The sequence below is a fragment of the Myxocyprinus asiaticus genome, chromosome 19 (genome assembly GCF_019703515.2).
Source record: "Myxocyprinus asiaticus isolate MX2 ecotype Aquarium Trade chromosome 19, UBuf_Myxa_2, whole genome shotgun sequence".
Classification (NCBI taxonomy): domain Eukaryota; kingdom Metazoa; phylum Chordata; class Actinopteri; order Cypriniformes; family Catostomidae; genus Myxocyprinus; species Myxocyprinus asiaticus.
This window is the reverse complement of record NC_059362.1, coordinates 3412980-3426842: the sequence shown is the minus strand read 5'-3', so window position 1 is coordinate 3426842 and position 13863 is coordinate 3412980. Positions and strand designations below refer to the sequence as shown.

The 13863-nt window shown below is 36.0% G+C and overlaps 1 protein-coding gene across 3 annotated transcripts in view; it reads right to left on the bottom strand.

Annotated features, from left to right (window-relative positions):
* The window catches only part of ptprk (protein tyrosine phosphatase receptor type K), a 297329-nt gene that overhangs the window by 58573 nt on the left and 224893 nt on the right, over positions 1–13863 (bottom strand). For all 3 annotated transcript variants that reach the window (XM_051644804.1, XM_051644805.1, XM_051644806.1), the window contains exons 13-14: positions 13504–13540; positions 5242–5377 (exon numbers count right to left, since the gene is read on the bottom strand). In XM_051644804.1, the coding sequence (XP_051500764.1) occupies positions 5242–5377; positions 13504–13540 (173 nt within the window). The remainder of the gene's footprint in view (positions 1–5241; positions 5378–13503; positions 13541–13863) is intronic.

Below are 13863 nucleotides of genomic sequence, written 5' to 3'. Positions count from 1 at the left end.
CACAGCGATGCATAATCCTAAATAATAATGGCACCTCTGAAATACAGAACATACACCCCAAGGTTGTTATATGCCATATGTTTATGTAACTATTTTAAACTACAGTCAGCCTTTTCCACTGATATTTGGAGAATAAAGGGGGGGGGGGGGGGTTTCCCAGAAATACATGATTCATGTAAAGCTGCTGACCTCCATATAGGGTAAGGGTGTAAATTGGGGGCTCATCCGGGATCTGGAGATATATTTTTTTTTACCTAAACCTAGTTCACAATAACAAAAAAAGCCTATTTTTTTTATATAAATGAATTTATTTTTACGACAGCTGATAACATGACAGAATACGTTCGACCCAACACCAACTCCAAATTAGACCAACACAACATCATATTACAGTGTAGTTTAAGCAAATCCTTCCTTTTTACACCCATAAATGACCAAAGTTCAGCTATGCATCTGTATGTGGCGCAAGCTGATAGGTTCTTTGAACTTGTTATCTATTAGCTAATTGACTCACTCACATGTGACATGTTTAGCCAATCACTTCACACGGTGTAAGCTGATTGGTCCTTTGATATGTAATCGGTTAACCAATCAACTTGCGTCTCTCTTTTTGTCTCAAATATAAATTGCTTAGTTTTGCAGTTAAGCTGTTTCACTGCAATGCGTTGCAAGTTTTTTCTCTGAAACCCACCTCCACCCCAGCTACACCTGTCTAGATATGCTACATGGGGATGGTTTGTAATGTCTTCTTGTGCAGCAGCATGTCTTGTGTTTTTCTAATTGTGCAGCAGAATGACTACATGCTAAACTCAGTATGTCTGTGTACTGTATGTTCTAGCAGTAGCAAGTCTCCGTACATGTTCTGCAGCAGCAGCAGCAGCAGCAGCAGCACAACAGCGTAGAAGATCCAGTCTGCCAAGATCAATATCCTATCAATATGTCACACTCACATTATCATGCTAAATCTTTCCGAGAGATGTCATGACTGAACTAAAGTTCTCTTCACTCTCTCTGGTACATTAGTCAGATATCAAAAGTGAATAAATAAGTCTACAATTGTAATACTGTCCAGTCACATCAGTTGATTGTGTGGACCGTTACAGTTAAAAGACTCTTTTTGTTGAGAATGACATTTTTAGAATTCCATTCCTTTGTTGCCCTTTGTTAACATGTACACATTTCTGCTTCAGTGTAATGGACTAAATGGTCATGTTGTTTGATTGTACTTTTGTTGATGATGTTTGTACTTCTCAACCTTACAGTTAAAACAGAGAGCATCACAGTAGTTTTGGATGATGTTCTGCTAAAAAATTCCTGCTAAAACAAAAACATGTCTGACTAGTCCACAGTTATGTTGAGTGACGAACTCTGTGCAAGGCAACTTTAATCCATCTGTGTGTGTGTGTGTGTGTGTGTGTTTAAATGTCTTTCTACTTTATAATTTCTGTTTCATTGCACATTGTGCCTAATTATTAATAATATTATTAATTTGACTATAACGGGTGTGCAGTAAAGCTGCTATCTGTATCTGTGTCTGAATCTGTTGCAATGGCAAAATTATCTGTATCTGTAATCTGATATAACTGGATGTGGGAGGGGCTTAAACCAGAAGTGTGTCAACACTAAATGAAAAGCTCTTTTTAAATGTGACTATATTCCATTTATAGTTTTAATATACAATAGCTAATATGCCTTGTAGGGTACAATGGGGCTAAAAGTGAAGAAAAATCACTAAAATCACTTTTGATTTGATTTTTTCCCAAAACACTAAACAGTAAAAAAAGAAAATAAATAAATAAATAAATAAATACCACAGCACTTTCCTTAACAACTGTTTGTCACTATGCACTTTGAAAATTTACTGATTTATGAGATTATTGGGTATCATGTCTAAAAGTTGAATTTGAGGTAATTTGATCTAATATTTAATAATATTTATAATGTTGCTAATTTATGTAGCTAAATAATACCATTGAAAGTATCACATTTATTTTGAGACAAAATACTTATTTTCCATTCTCAATTTGGTTCAAGGTGATTAAATCAAATGTTTTTGATTGTCCAATAAGTGAAAGGATAATATTTAGGGTTGTTGCAGGGGCTAAAGGCCCCCATATGGGGCGAATAGATTTGTTATGTTTAAAATAGGTTTACTTGACTGATTTAATCACAATGGAGATTCATTTGTTTATAGAATACTTGAGATGTTATGAAATGCCAAATGTGATTGAAATTAAAAGAAAATGGTTATCCCTTTTTTGAAGTGGTTATTTTATATAATCTTAATTTTTTACTCAAAAAAGCATCTTGGCGTTTCAAAAGTATTTGCATAAGTTGACAGTTTTTTCCTATTACTATTGTCCCTATATCTGCACAATATCACAATAACCCCCTGGCCTACTATCCTTGACAAATTCACATGGGTAAGGTTTAACACTGAGCTCTATTCAAAGAGACCAGAGGCTCCACATAAGTGCAGGGTCTTTATTTGTAATGTAAGGTTATAGATTATTTCTATCTGCAAAAATGAACAAGTATGAGATGTGTATGTGAGAGAGAAAGAGAAAGAAAGAGACATCAAAAACTTGACCTTCTGAATTTCTTAGCACACAGTTGGCTCACTGTAACTCTTGAGCCAGAATTCCAACTGACCAGATGCAAGGTCTAAGTGAAGACAAAAAGATGGGTAGTTGTAGGTAAAGAAAAACCAACATCCCGGAAGAGAGATGATCTTTGAAAGAAAACATGTCAGTGGAGTGCAAATTTAAAAGAAGGATTACAAGAGTGCACGATGATTGTGTAATTATGTGAATACAGACCTCTGCACACACAGAACACTTACTATTCATGTGGACTCTCCCTTTAGCCAATCATTATCCACTCAGACTCTCCCTACAGCCAATTAGATTCTACTCAACTTCACCACTCAGCCAATAACTATTTATGTAGCTTCTCCCCATAGTCCATTAGTTCTACTCAGACTTCCTCTTCTCTGCCAACTCAACTTTCCATTAAAAATACTTAAACATTCTTTAAACAAGATAAATTCACCTGAGAAATCGCTGAGACTCGTTTACAGAGAATGCATCTTAACATTTTTCACTTAGTTTTAGACATAAAACTTAATATTTAATATTTGATTTCTTATTTTCTTACAGCCAGCTTCCATGTGTGAGCCTCACAAGATGGCATATCTTAACAATAGGAAAACAGACCAAAATATGTATACCAAGTCATTTATAAGTGTTCCTATTCCATAAGTTACAATCATGTCTGTATACAATTATTTAAATGAATAATTACTAACAAAAGAATCTTTATAAATTATACAGACTAATATTTGATGGCCTTTCATTAGTGTTTGCTCTGTTTAGAGCACTCTTAATGACCTGCTATTCAAGAAACAGCCATATGATGGCGCCATTAGACAGAAGCAGTAAGAGAGTGAACGTGAACATGTCATGACAGCTCGGATTGGCTGATTATTATGAGGAACTGGATGTGGAAGTAATTTGACAGGGGTGCATTTTTGTCCCCCTTCAGAGCAATCTGTTCTTCAGTCGAAAGGAGTAGAGTGACTCCTCTGGGCCGGTGCAAACATTTCCCCCTCGGCTCATTAACCAAAGTTTATCTGAACATTGTCTTCCTTTAGTCCCACATGGCCATGGAACAAAAACGTGTCACCTTTGTGACATTTCAGATGTACTATGGTATTTGTAATAAAATCAAAATAACTGCAAAATTATTATTTTTATTAGCATAGTTTTGTTTTCCTGTATTAGTACTATGATTTTACTATGAATATTAAGGTTAAAATATGTTTATTTTAGTAAAACCATGGTAAATTTATTGTGAGGGAACGCAAACTATTGCAAGGGAACACAAAACTATTTCAGAAAAAAATTCCCACCCTGTCCTCTAAGGAGCTCCATACTGCAGCATACAAAAAAATAATAAAAAAAAAAAAATAAATAAAAAAAAAAAAATTTTTTTTAAATCCTTCTTGTTCAGTTTACTTAATAAAAATAATCTAATGCAACACAATTCTTGAACATTTTGTCACAACTTCATTTCACTGCATTCTATTCATTTACATTTGTGCAGTGGAAGTTTACTTAATCCATTTGAGTTGGGACTACATGAAAACTTTTTGTGGCGTTAATGTAGCATTGATGAAACTGGGCAGGGGATTTCCATTTCCCAGCATGCTTTGCATGGGACTCAATAGGGAGAGTAAATGTTCAAATTAAGTGTTATTTTATGTGTTTTTGTGCAAGATGAATATACATGGTGATACTTGTTAATGTTTCAAGTTTTGATATGTTGAGATTTAGAAGAGTTTCTGTCATGTTGGAGTTTTGGGGGTTACCATTATAGTGAAGAGTGGAGCTTGAGCTAACCATGAGTATAGGTAATTGATTGCTCGCTTCATTACTAAACTACACTCTGCAGTGCTTCCAACCAGCATGTATTTAGCATGCTAACATTCACTTTCACTAGCAAGTACATGAAGAAATAAAGAGATTTATTTGAGTTATCTTGGCACATCTAATTTTGTTGGGCTTACTTAATTCAGCTAGGTTCTTTCTACACAAATTGTTTGTGTTAAGATTGCATAATAATTTTAACTTCAAACGTGAACAATTGAATCAAGTTAGCCAACGAGCTGTTTGGAACGTAGATAAGACATTGGTCTCAACTACAGTGCAACCACCACATAGTCTTTAACACTTTCCTAAATCATAGCTTTTGAGTTGTTTTCATGATCTGGTTTAGAAATGTGTTTGGATGTGTCTACCTGTTTCACTATACTGACATTTCTGAAAATGTCCACACACATAAAGTAAAACATCTTAAAACCTTGTGTGTCAGGGTGGGCGATATGATACTACATACCATGCAATGGTACGATAGAGATTCAGCTATAATATTTATACCTTTACAATTATGGGTGTTCAACTCTAAAGTGTGTCTGACTCTCTTTTAATGGATTTATTTGAGTTTTTGCCTTGTTAAGCTGGAAACCAGAGCCTGCCTGAACAAGTGAACCCTTAGTGGTTTTTACAGTAGTTGCTGACAGCGGTCCTGATGCGGCGCCCTGCAGATGCTCCCTGTGTGCTGATGATGTAATGAGATGACAGTGGAAGGAGGATGCTGGTGTTCTCGTGGCTATTTCAAGAATGAACACGCACTTACTGTAACGGCAGTTAACATTAGAAGAACAAACGGAATTTAATGTACCTTTTCTTCACCAGAAGGATGGCCACAAGCACCAGGAGTATAAAGACCAGAACAGCAGCACTGATGCCAGCGATTTTCACCACTTGGTCGGTCTGTTTGGCAGGGTCTGGAATCACTTCCGGCTCCTCGGTGGCCCCTGAAGTGAAGAATGGAACCTTAAAGCTGATGTGTGTAATGTTTTCAATGTTAAAATTCTTACATGCCAGCTTAATTTGCAGAGTCAACTATAAGTAAGCCAAGGTAGTTTTATTTAACCTAAAAGTGTAACTCTGGCACTTTCAAAACATTGTTTTGTTTGTTTACATGACCCATCCAGCTCGACACAATGACATTGACTCAACCAATACTTTTTGAACTCTTTGGGATAACAGTAATTACTTTTTTCAATTCGGTTTGGTGATGCTACTGGAGAAGAAATTGCACACTTCAGCTTTAAAAATAACGTTCGCCGATATTTTATGAGACAAATAGATGTGGTCCTTGATGCTGATTGGTTAATACAATGTTACTTCGCCTGCTATTGTGTACATCACTGGACAGCACCCATAGAGGTCAACTATTAACCTTAGTTCACACATCAAGGACTACATCTTCAGGGACTCTAAAATGTTTTGCTTAATGATTACTTAATGATTTAATTAAGGTCACCAAAGTAATTTAAATTCTGCCATAAATACGTATTACAACATCAATGTACCAAGATCATAAGGGCTTCATTTATTATTGCATTACACTACCTCACAGGTCCATTAAAGTGCCTGGACGTTTTACAAAGACAAACTGCTGTTTGCTGTGTAATATCTTTCTTCGCTGCCAAAAATAACAGAATGGCTTCAAAATGACTGTCGGATATGTTTCTCCAAACATTGGCAGACAACCACAAACTCGTTCCATTGTTCAACGCTAATATTATTACTCTGTTGGCACGAATACATTGTACAAAACACAAAAATGATTATGCTCTAAAAATAAAAGTATGAAACAGTTCAAAGAAAAGACGCTGCCTCTGAGCGCAACCTAAAGAACAGAGCGCTCACAGATAGTGTTGAGCTAAATAGAACATAAAACCTCTGGGAGTTATACAACACAAGAGTGGATGGTTAAATCCATTATTAAAGCCATTTTTCTATACACTGTAATTTCCAGGCCTGCCAAAATCACTGTCTATCTTTATGCTGCATCTAAGAACATGGCAAATTCATTGATGAATTTATTTATGGGGATGGTGCGTCGCAAGGATGCAAAGGATAAACGTAAATTGGTGCTCCGGCATGCACCAAAACATTTATTTTCAGAAATCAAATTTGCTGTATTACTGCTTGATTTCAAACTGGCTTGGTTCTTTTCGTTGTGATTATAACAAAATCACCTGACAGCGATTATCTAATCTGATTTGATGTGACAGGCCATTTTGGAAATCGTCGATTTCTATTACTGCAGCATCACTCTGTGTAGGCCTGTCCGAAGTGAAATCTCATTGGTCCAAATGCCCGTTCCACATAACTGTATATTAAACATCAAATACCTTCTGATTGGCAGTGATTGTGTCACATCGTGGGGCAGTATTGTGTTTAGAGATTGTTGCATTGCGCCTGGTCAGGAAATGGTATTGTTTATACCGTTTTGAATGTTATAATGTATAAATTAACTTTGCACTGATGGGACAAGTGCAAAACAGACAGTTAAATTGTTAATCTGAATGATTTACCTGAAATAAGCTAAAATGCAATTAGCATAAAAACTAGGGCTGTCAATCGATTAAAATTAAAATTACTCAAATTACTTCCATGGCTGTTTGATTAACCGAATTAATAGCATAAAATTATTTCCTGAGAAAGGCCCACCAAAAAAGATAGTTCCATATAAATAAAACTTAATTCAAATAGTGCTATCAGTCGATTAAAATTTTTAATCACGATCAACGCATAATTTTTTGTAATCGCGATTAATCGCAGATTTTGAAAGTGCTGAAATTTGACATTATATAAACTTCTTTTCTTGTCAAAATGCATTTATTTCCATCTAAGAAAGAAAAGAAAACAATATGTAACAATATAATGCTTTATTAACATTTTCCAAACAAAGCCTTCCACAGTATAAAAAATATCACCAATTCAAGTAACATTAAACATTTCCCAATGTCTAAGTGGGAGGCTGACTTATTGAAAGAACTAGTCCCCACATAGGTTGCATATTCATTAATGGGCATTAAATCTCTTAAACTCTCGCCTCCATAATATTAATTTGCCGGCAGATTGTGGCTACCCGCTTTCTTACAGCAGTAGTAAAGCCGCATTCATGATTCACGTTAGGGTCTCAACGCCACATTGAACTCAATTAATCGCATGTGTTAACATGTTAATTCTGACAGCCCTAAATTAAAATAATTATAAATATAAAATATATATATAAAAAATAACACTGCCCCCTGATGGTGTGCCTCGTAAAAACACAATGTTACATGTACAGGGTGGCCCAAAAAAACGGGGCCACTATGTTTGATTGCTCATATCTTAAAAATGCAAAAAGGCTTTTACCCGATTTTTAGCATACTTCTACGACTTTTTGTAAACAACAAAATAATGTCACTGTGACATCATCGTGAGCAACAACTTGCTACAAATAAATAAATAAGTAAATCATTTTGCTAAGTTCTCAGTGACAGCAAACTTCTCTTACTTTCGTTTCTCCATGTGGCCCTGTTTTTTTTGGCGGGCCAAACTATTTATTTATTTATTTGTAGCAAGTTGTTGCTCACGATGATGTTTCAGGAGGCATGATTAATTGCGCTAATTTTGTAATATAATTAATCGCACTAATTAATACATTAAATCGACAGCCCTAGTAAAAATGCTAATTTTACGTATTCCTCATATTCTTAAAATGCTCCAGAAGGGCTTTCTTTAGTATGTCAGCACCCTAAAGGCCAAAACATACTCTACGCATGTACATGAATGCAGATGCAAGCGCTTGGCTACCGCATTACCGGTTGAACATGCTTAATGCACGTTATCGTGTTACCATGGCGGGAACAAACCTCAGTACTCAAGAGGCCATAGAGTTACCTTCAAACGACTAAGCCATTAAACTGGAGGTGTTATTATTCAGCTAAGTTTCTATAAATATAATGACCTTAACTTACCTGGTCAGCAATATTCTCTTCAAACTGTTGCTCCGCCATGACAGTAGTTGAGTTGAAAGAGAAAACTCACAGTAGAAGTCGACAGTTCACACTAATCTCGCAATAGCACCCCTTGCAGCAACTTTGAGAAAGCAACACATAGTTGCGTTAAGTTATGAATTGCGGTCTTACACGTTTCAGAATGCAATAATGCGTGAAATCAAGCTTGCATTGCAAGACGCGTCTGCATTCACGTTCTTGCGTAGAGTATGTTTTGGCCCTTAGTCTTCATTCTGCAGTGGCACTTTGGGTCTATATAACTGTCAGGAATACATCACCAATGACAGAAATACCTCTTACACAGCAATCTAACAGGTAAACTATCATTACAGCGTCTACAGCTATTGATCCAAACTTCTCCTGAACTCAAGATGGGTGCACATGACATTTACGACTCTTTATGTCTCTGTGCTGACTTCACTTATGGGTTTTTGTCTGTAAAGGCTGCATTGTGCAAGCTGTCTGGGTGGCAGACATAAATGGATCTTCGGTATGTCCTGAAGCTGTACTATAAGCTTTTAAGAGTGATAAGGCAATGACCCACTGACACGGGCCTCTTAAATAAAGCCATCAGCTGCACTTTCTGCCTCTGGATCCGTGGGGCATCTTATTTTTACCCAACAATAACGCTCAAACAAAATGAAAGCCCCTGTCACTGCCTTACACATGGCTTTTCTATTCTCTACACCTCATTTTGCCGAGTGAGCATCCTGGGGCAAAATGGCACTGCTGCCCTAATGCACCATCCCCCTTGTCTTCTTCATCATAACACTCTCCACACATGAGTGCTGCATTAAGCTTCAGATGACTGTCTAGTCAATAGTACAATTCCTTTGTTAAATACATCTCAAAAACACAAATACTAATATTTTATATTCAATAATAAATGGCCATTTGGTGTATAGGTTTACCACAAACATATACACTGATGAGCTAAAACATTATGACCACTCACAGGTGGAGTGAATAATGTTGATCAATGTCGGTCTGGGTAGATTGATGGTAAGCGAACAATCAGTTCTCGTAGTCAACGTGTTGAATGCAGGAGAAATGGGCAGAAGTAAAGATCTGAGTGACTTTGACAAGAGCCAAATTGTTATGGCCAGACAACTGGGTCAGAGCATCTCTGAAATGGCAAGGCTTGTGGGGTGCTGCCGGTCAACAGTGGTGAGTACCTACTGACAGGGGTCTGAGGAAGAACAAACCACAAACCAGCGACAGGGAGTTGGGTGCCCAAGAATAATCGATGCATGAAGGCAACGAAGGCTATCCCGTCTGGTCCGAACTGGTCCGAAGTCAGTGCTTAATTTGGTTGCATCACCTTTTCTTAACCCAAGACTAAGCCAGTAGGTCATAAGCTCTCCATAATGTGTAGTGGCACAATATGACATTCACCTTTTTTGATCCAATCAACAGCTTTTACATTTCTAAAAAGAAGCTGTGAGTTTTATATTGTTACAGCTGATGTTCCAACCTTTTTTGTCTCGCGTAACTGTCAAAGGTGTGATAAAATTTCCATTGAAATACGATATGTAAAAAAAGTACATTTATAAAAAAAAACAAAATGGTATCTTTAAATGAAAATAATAAGATTCAGGAACTTTATCTGTTATTAATGAGCAATAAATAAATACTAACTCAACAGACTGGAAAAACTGACATTTTATTCATTTTAATATCCAATATATTTTGTATGCTTTAAAATTGCATGCCGGTGACACTGGGCAACTTACACCGGAAAGGGCAGTGTTTAGATCAGTTTTATGTTGAAGAGCTGCTAACAAGTCAATTTATTTTTTTACATAATGTTCTCTCTTGTAAATGTAAACAAATGTAAATGTCAACATCATCATACAGTATATGTCTATAGGCCCTATTTTAAGCGTGCAAGCATTAAGTGCAGCACAATGCTTTAACTCATAAGTGCAAAATCAATGGGCATGGCCATGAAGTGTTGGTATTTCATGCAAGTGTGCGCTGAAGTCTAGGCGCAAGTGGGTTTAGCGAAATTGCGTGCGCAAGGCGCTAATCGGGTCCAATGGAGGTTCTTCTCTGACACCATCTCCGTCCTATTATACAGTCCATTCCTTGTCAAGCAACAGGGATATAAACAAAGACTGTAAATTCGTAAAAAGTTGGTAGTGTAAATAGACTCTATGCAATGAATTGGAAGAATACAAATATGGATTTACATTATTGTGTGCATCCTTGTTAAATGGGACACGTTCCTTTTATACGCACGGAAAATGTGATTCAGAATATGGATGTAGGCTCCGTTAAATTACAGAGAATGTAAGTATTATTAATCATTTTCATGTACTGACACACAAGTCATGGCTAGTATTGACAGTGATTGTATCGGCACACACTTCTACAGGTCGACATTGATTTTGAAAAATTTATTTATTAAAACATGAAAAAATTCAACCAAAAATATTTCTAAATTCAAACTACACTTCAAACAAAACTAATATGTTATCAAAATAACTAAGTGGTCAAAAAATAATACCAAATCCAAACATTTTACTCTCTCCTTCTTCCACAGGCTCCTTTTGTAGCGACTTAAACATCATCACAATTAAAAGAACCAAAGACTTAAACTACTTCAGTCTGTGTGCATTGAATTTATTTAATACACGAGTTTCACAATTCGAGTTGAATTACTGAAATAAATGAACTTTTCCACGACATTCTAATTTATCGAGATGCACCTGTACATACAATACACCCACAGTTACTCAAACACTCCTACCCACGGCCATTTGCACTTTGTGCTGACATGAAAATTGCACTTAGAATTAGCGCTCTCACAAAAATTGGATAAGATGTTGTGCACAGTCGTAGCGTGTAGCCCTGTGCTTTGTGTACTCATGAAAATAGAGCCCTAAAATCTGTCACGCAAAACATGAGCCCATTGATGTCATTCAATTAGTTTGTTTTTTTATTCCAACTGTTACTCCTGGTCCAAAGCTTCCATAAATATTTTGTATAAACACAGGGTTATGTTTAACCTAAGCTTAATTGTGCAATGCTAAAATATTTAATGGTGTCTAAATTGTATCTTACCCACCATTTAAGCTGTAGCTAGACATTTCTGGTGCAACCGGTCCCTGATCTCTAGATATTGTTTGAGTCCCTGCCCAATAGGCAGCGATATGCACAAAGCATGTGAATCGCCAAAAACAAAAGAAGAAGAATGTTAAGTGAAAGTGGACATTGATAGTAAAAAAAATGACTTAAATATTGATCTATTTCTCACCCATACCTATTAAATCGCTTGTAAAGACATGAATTTAACCACTGGAGTCATATAGATTACTTTTATGCTGCCTTTATGTGCTTTTTGGACCTTCAAAGTTCTAGCCACCATTCACTCGCATTGTATGGACCTACAGAGTTGAAATATTTTTCTAAAAATCTTTATTTGTGTTCAGCAGAAGAAAGAAAGTCATACACATCTGGGTTTGAAGAACAGGGAGCACTGCAACAGATTGAATGGCCCCCACAGAGACAGAAGCAATTGAGACTGTAGACTGAATAGGTAGAGGAACTGTGGCAAACTGTGTCCAGGTGTATCTAGTAGAATTGGTGCTGTTTTGAAGGCAAAGGTGGTCACACCAAATATTGATTTAGCTTTTTTTTATGTTTACTGGACTTTGTATGACATTAAGTGATAAATGAAAACTATTTATGGCATTATTTTTGAGAACATCCTCACTATGCAACATTTTTCCCAAGTGCCTAAATTTTGCACAGTACTGTATGTCATTTTATTATAGTCAGTGTTACCTGGAGTGCTTTCTTTATTCTAAAACTTTTTTTAAGAAAATACAGAGGTGAATTAATGAATTAATGTAGTGATTAAATATTTTGATGTCATCAACAACAAAGCCACGCAAGGATACATTTTGGCGTTATGAGCGTTGATTTAGAAACTAATAATTTCTCAGTCCAAGAACAGCTCAGAGTAGAATCTCCGAAATTGCATCTCGTAATTAAAGTAACTCTGACAGGACATGAACGCAGTATTAGCCATAGCAGTGTAAATGTGACCTTATATACCTATCTGTTATAGAACTGCAGTCTGATATTTTTAACCATACAACGATATTAACAAGAAAAAGAGAAACTCATTCACTGCTCTTAATTTTTTTTTTTTTTTGCTTGATTAATTACTTGAAAAACTTGCAAGCAATGTTTACTTTATTATGAAATACTTCAAGGCCACATGCCATTGGTTTAATTGAATTAGTTCATGTTTATATTTATATTTAATAAAGTAGTGTGTTTAATAGCATATTCGTTTTTCACTCAGTGGCAAAGACCTTTCCAGCAAATGTTTTCATGATCAATTCTGACTCTTGGATTAAAAGATTATTAATCTGAGGCATGGTGTGGTTTCAGATGCTGGCCTGTATTGGTTCAGACATCAAATTTTGCCCCCCGCCTGAACACTTGTGTTTCTGTCAGGTCTTATAAGTATGATTTGAGAGGAAAACACTGGAAGCGATTCAATGGAAATTGGATTACATCCATTTTGGAGATAAAATTCCAGGCTTAAAAACTAAAATTTATTTTTGTTGCTAAACAACACATGACGTGGGGTATATCTAATCCGCTCGGGGAGTGCACTGAGCCTCGGGCACATTTTTATCATTCGATTTCCTGCTTGAAAACAATTAATGAAGACCCAGAGGAAGAAATAATGTGCAATAACTCAGGCGGGACACGAATGAAGGTGCTTTCGTTACTGTCATTACCACAACAGCGTGCTGACTATATATATGTACACATATATGTATCACATTATTCAGAACAACATACTGGACATTTTAGCTGGATAAAATCCAGAGCAAACTTGAGCAAAAATCCAACAAACACTGTAGACCCCAACAGTGCTGTGGATGATTGGCAACAGTAATATGTTAAAAAGGGTTACATGTGCATATATTATAAAGTCACTGCATTAAAAAGGCTATTGGATGATGGACAATATGATGAACAATCTCACAAAAATCTGATGTCTATTGTACAAATCAAATTATGCAAAATATGCATGTTCTCAGTATGAAAGGGCTTACCTTTAAATGCCAGTTTCAAACATTGCGTTTTACTTTCCTGTAAAGAAAAAGGATTTGCAGTTAATTTTCAAAACTCTATTAATACCAGAACAGCATAATATACAGATGTCTAAATAGAAACGAGCAAAAGATATTCAGTACAAAGATTTATGTTTGAATGCAATTTTGCTTACAGTTTGACTTTATATAATACATTTTCTAAACATTCCAAGCTGCTATTGTGTGTGGAAAAACCAGACAACGTAAATTATTTCTTAGTATTTGACCAACTATGTTCCGAGTCTTATATTGACCTTGTCATTTGTGTATCAGAGATACAGTACAGTAAATCCTATTCAATGCAAAGGAATGTATACACAC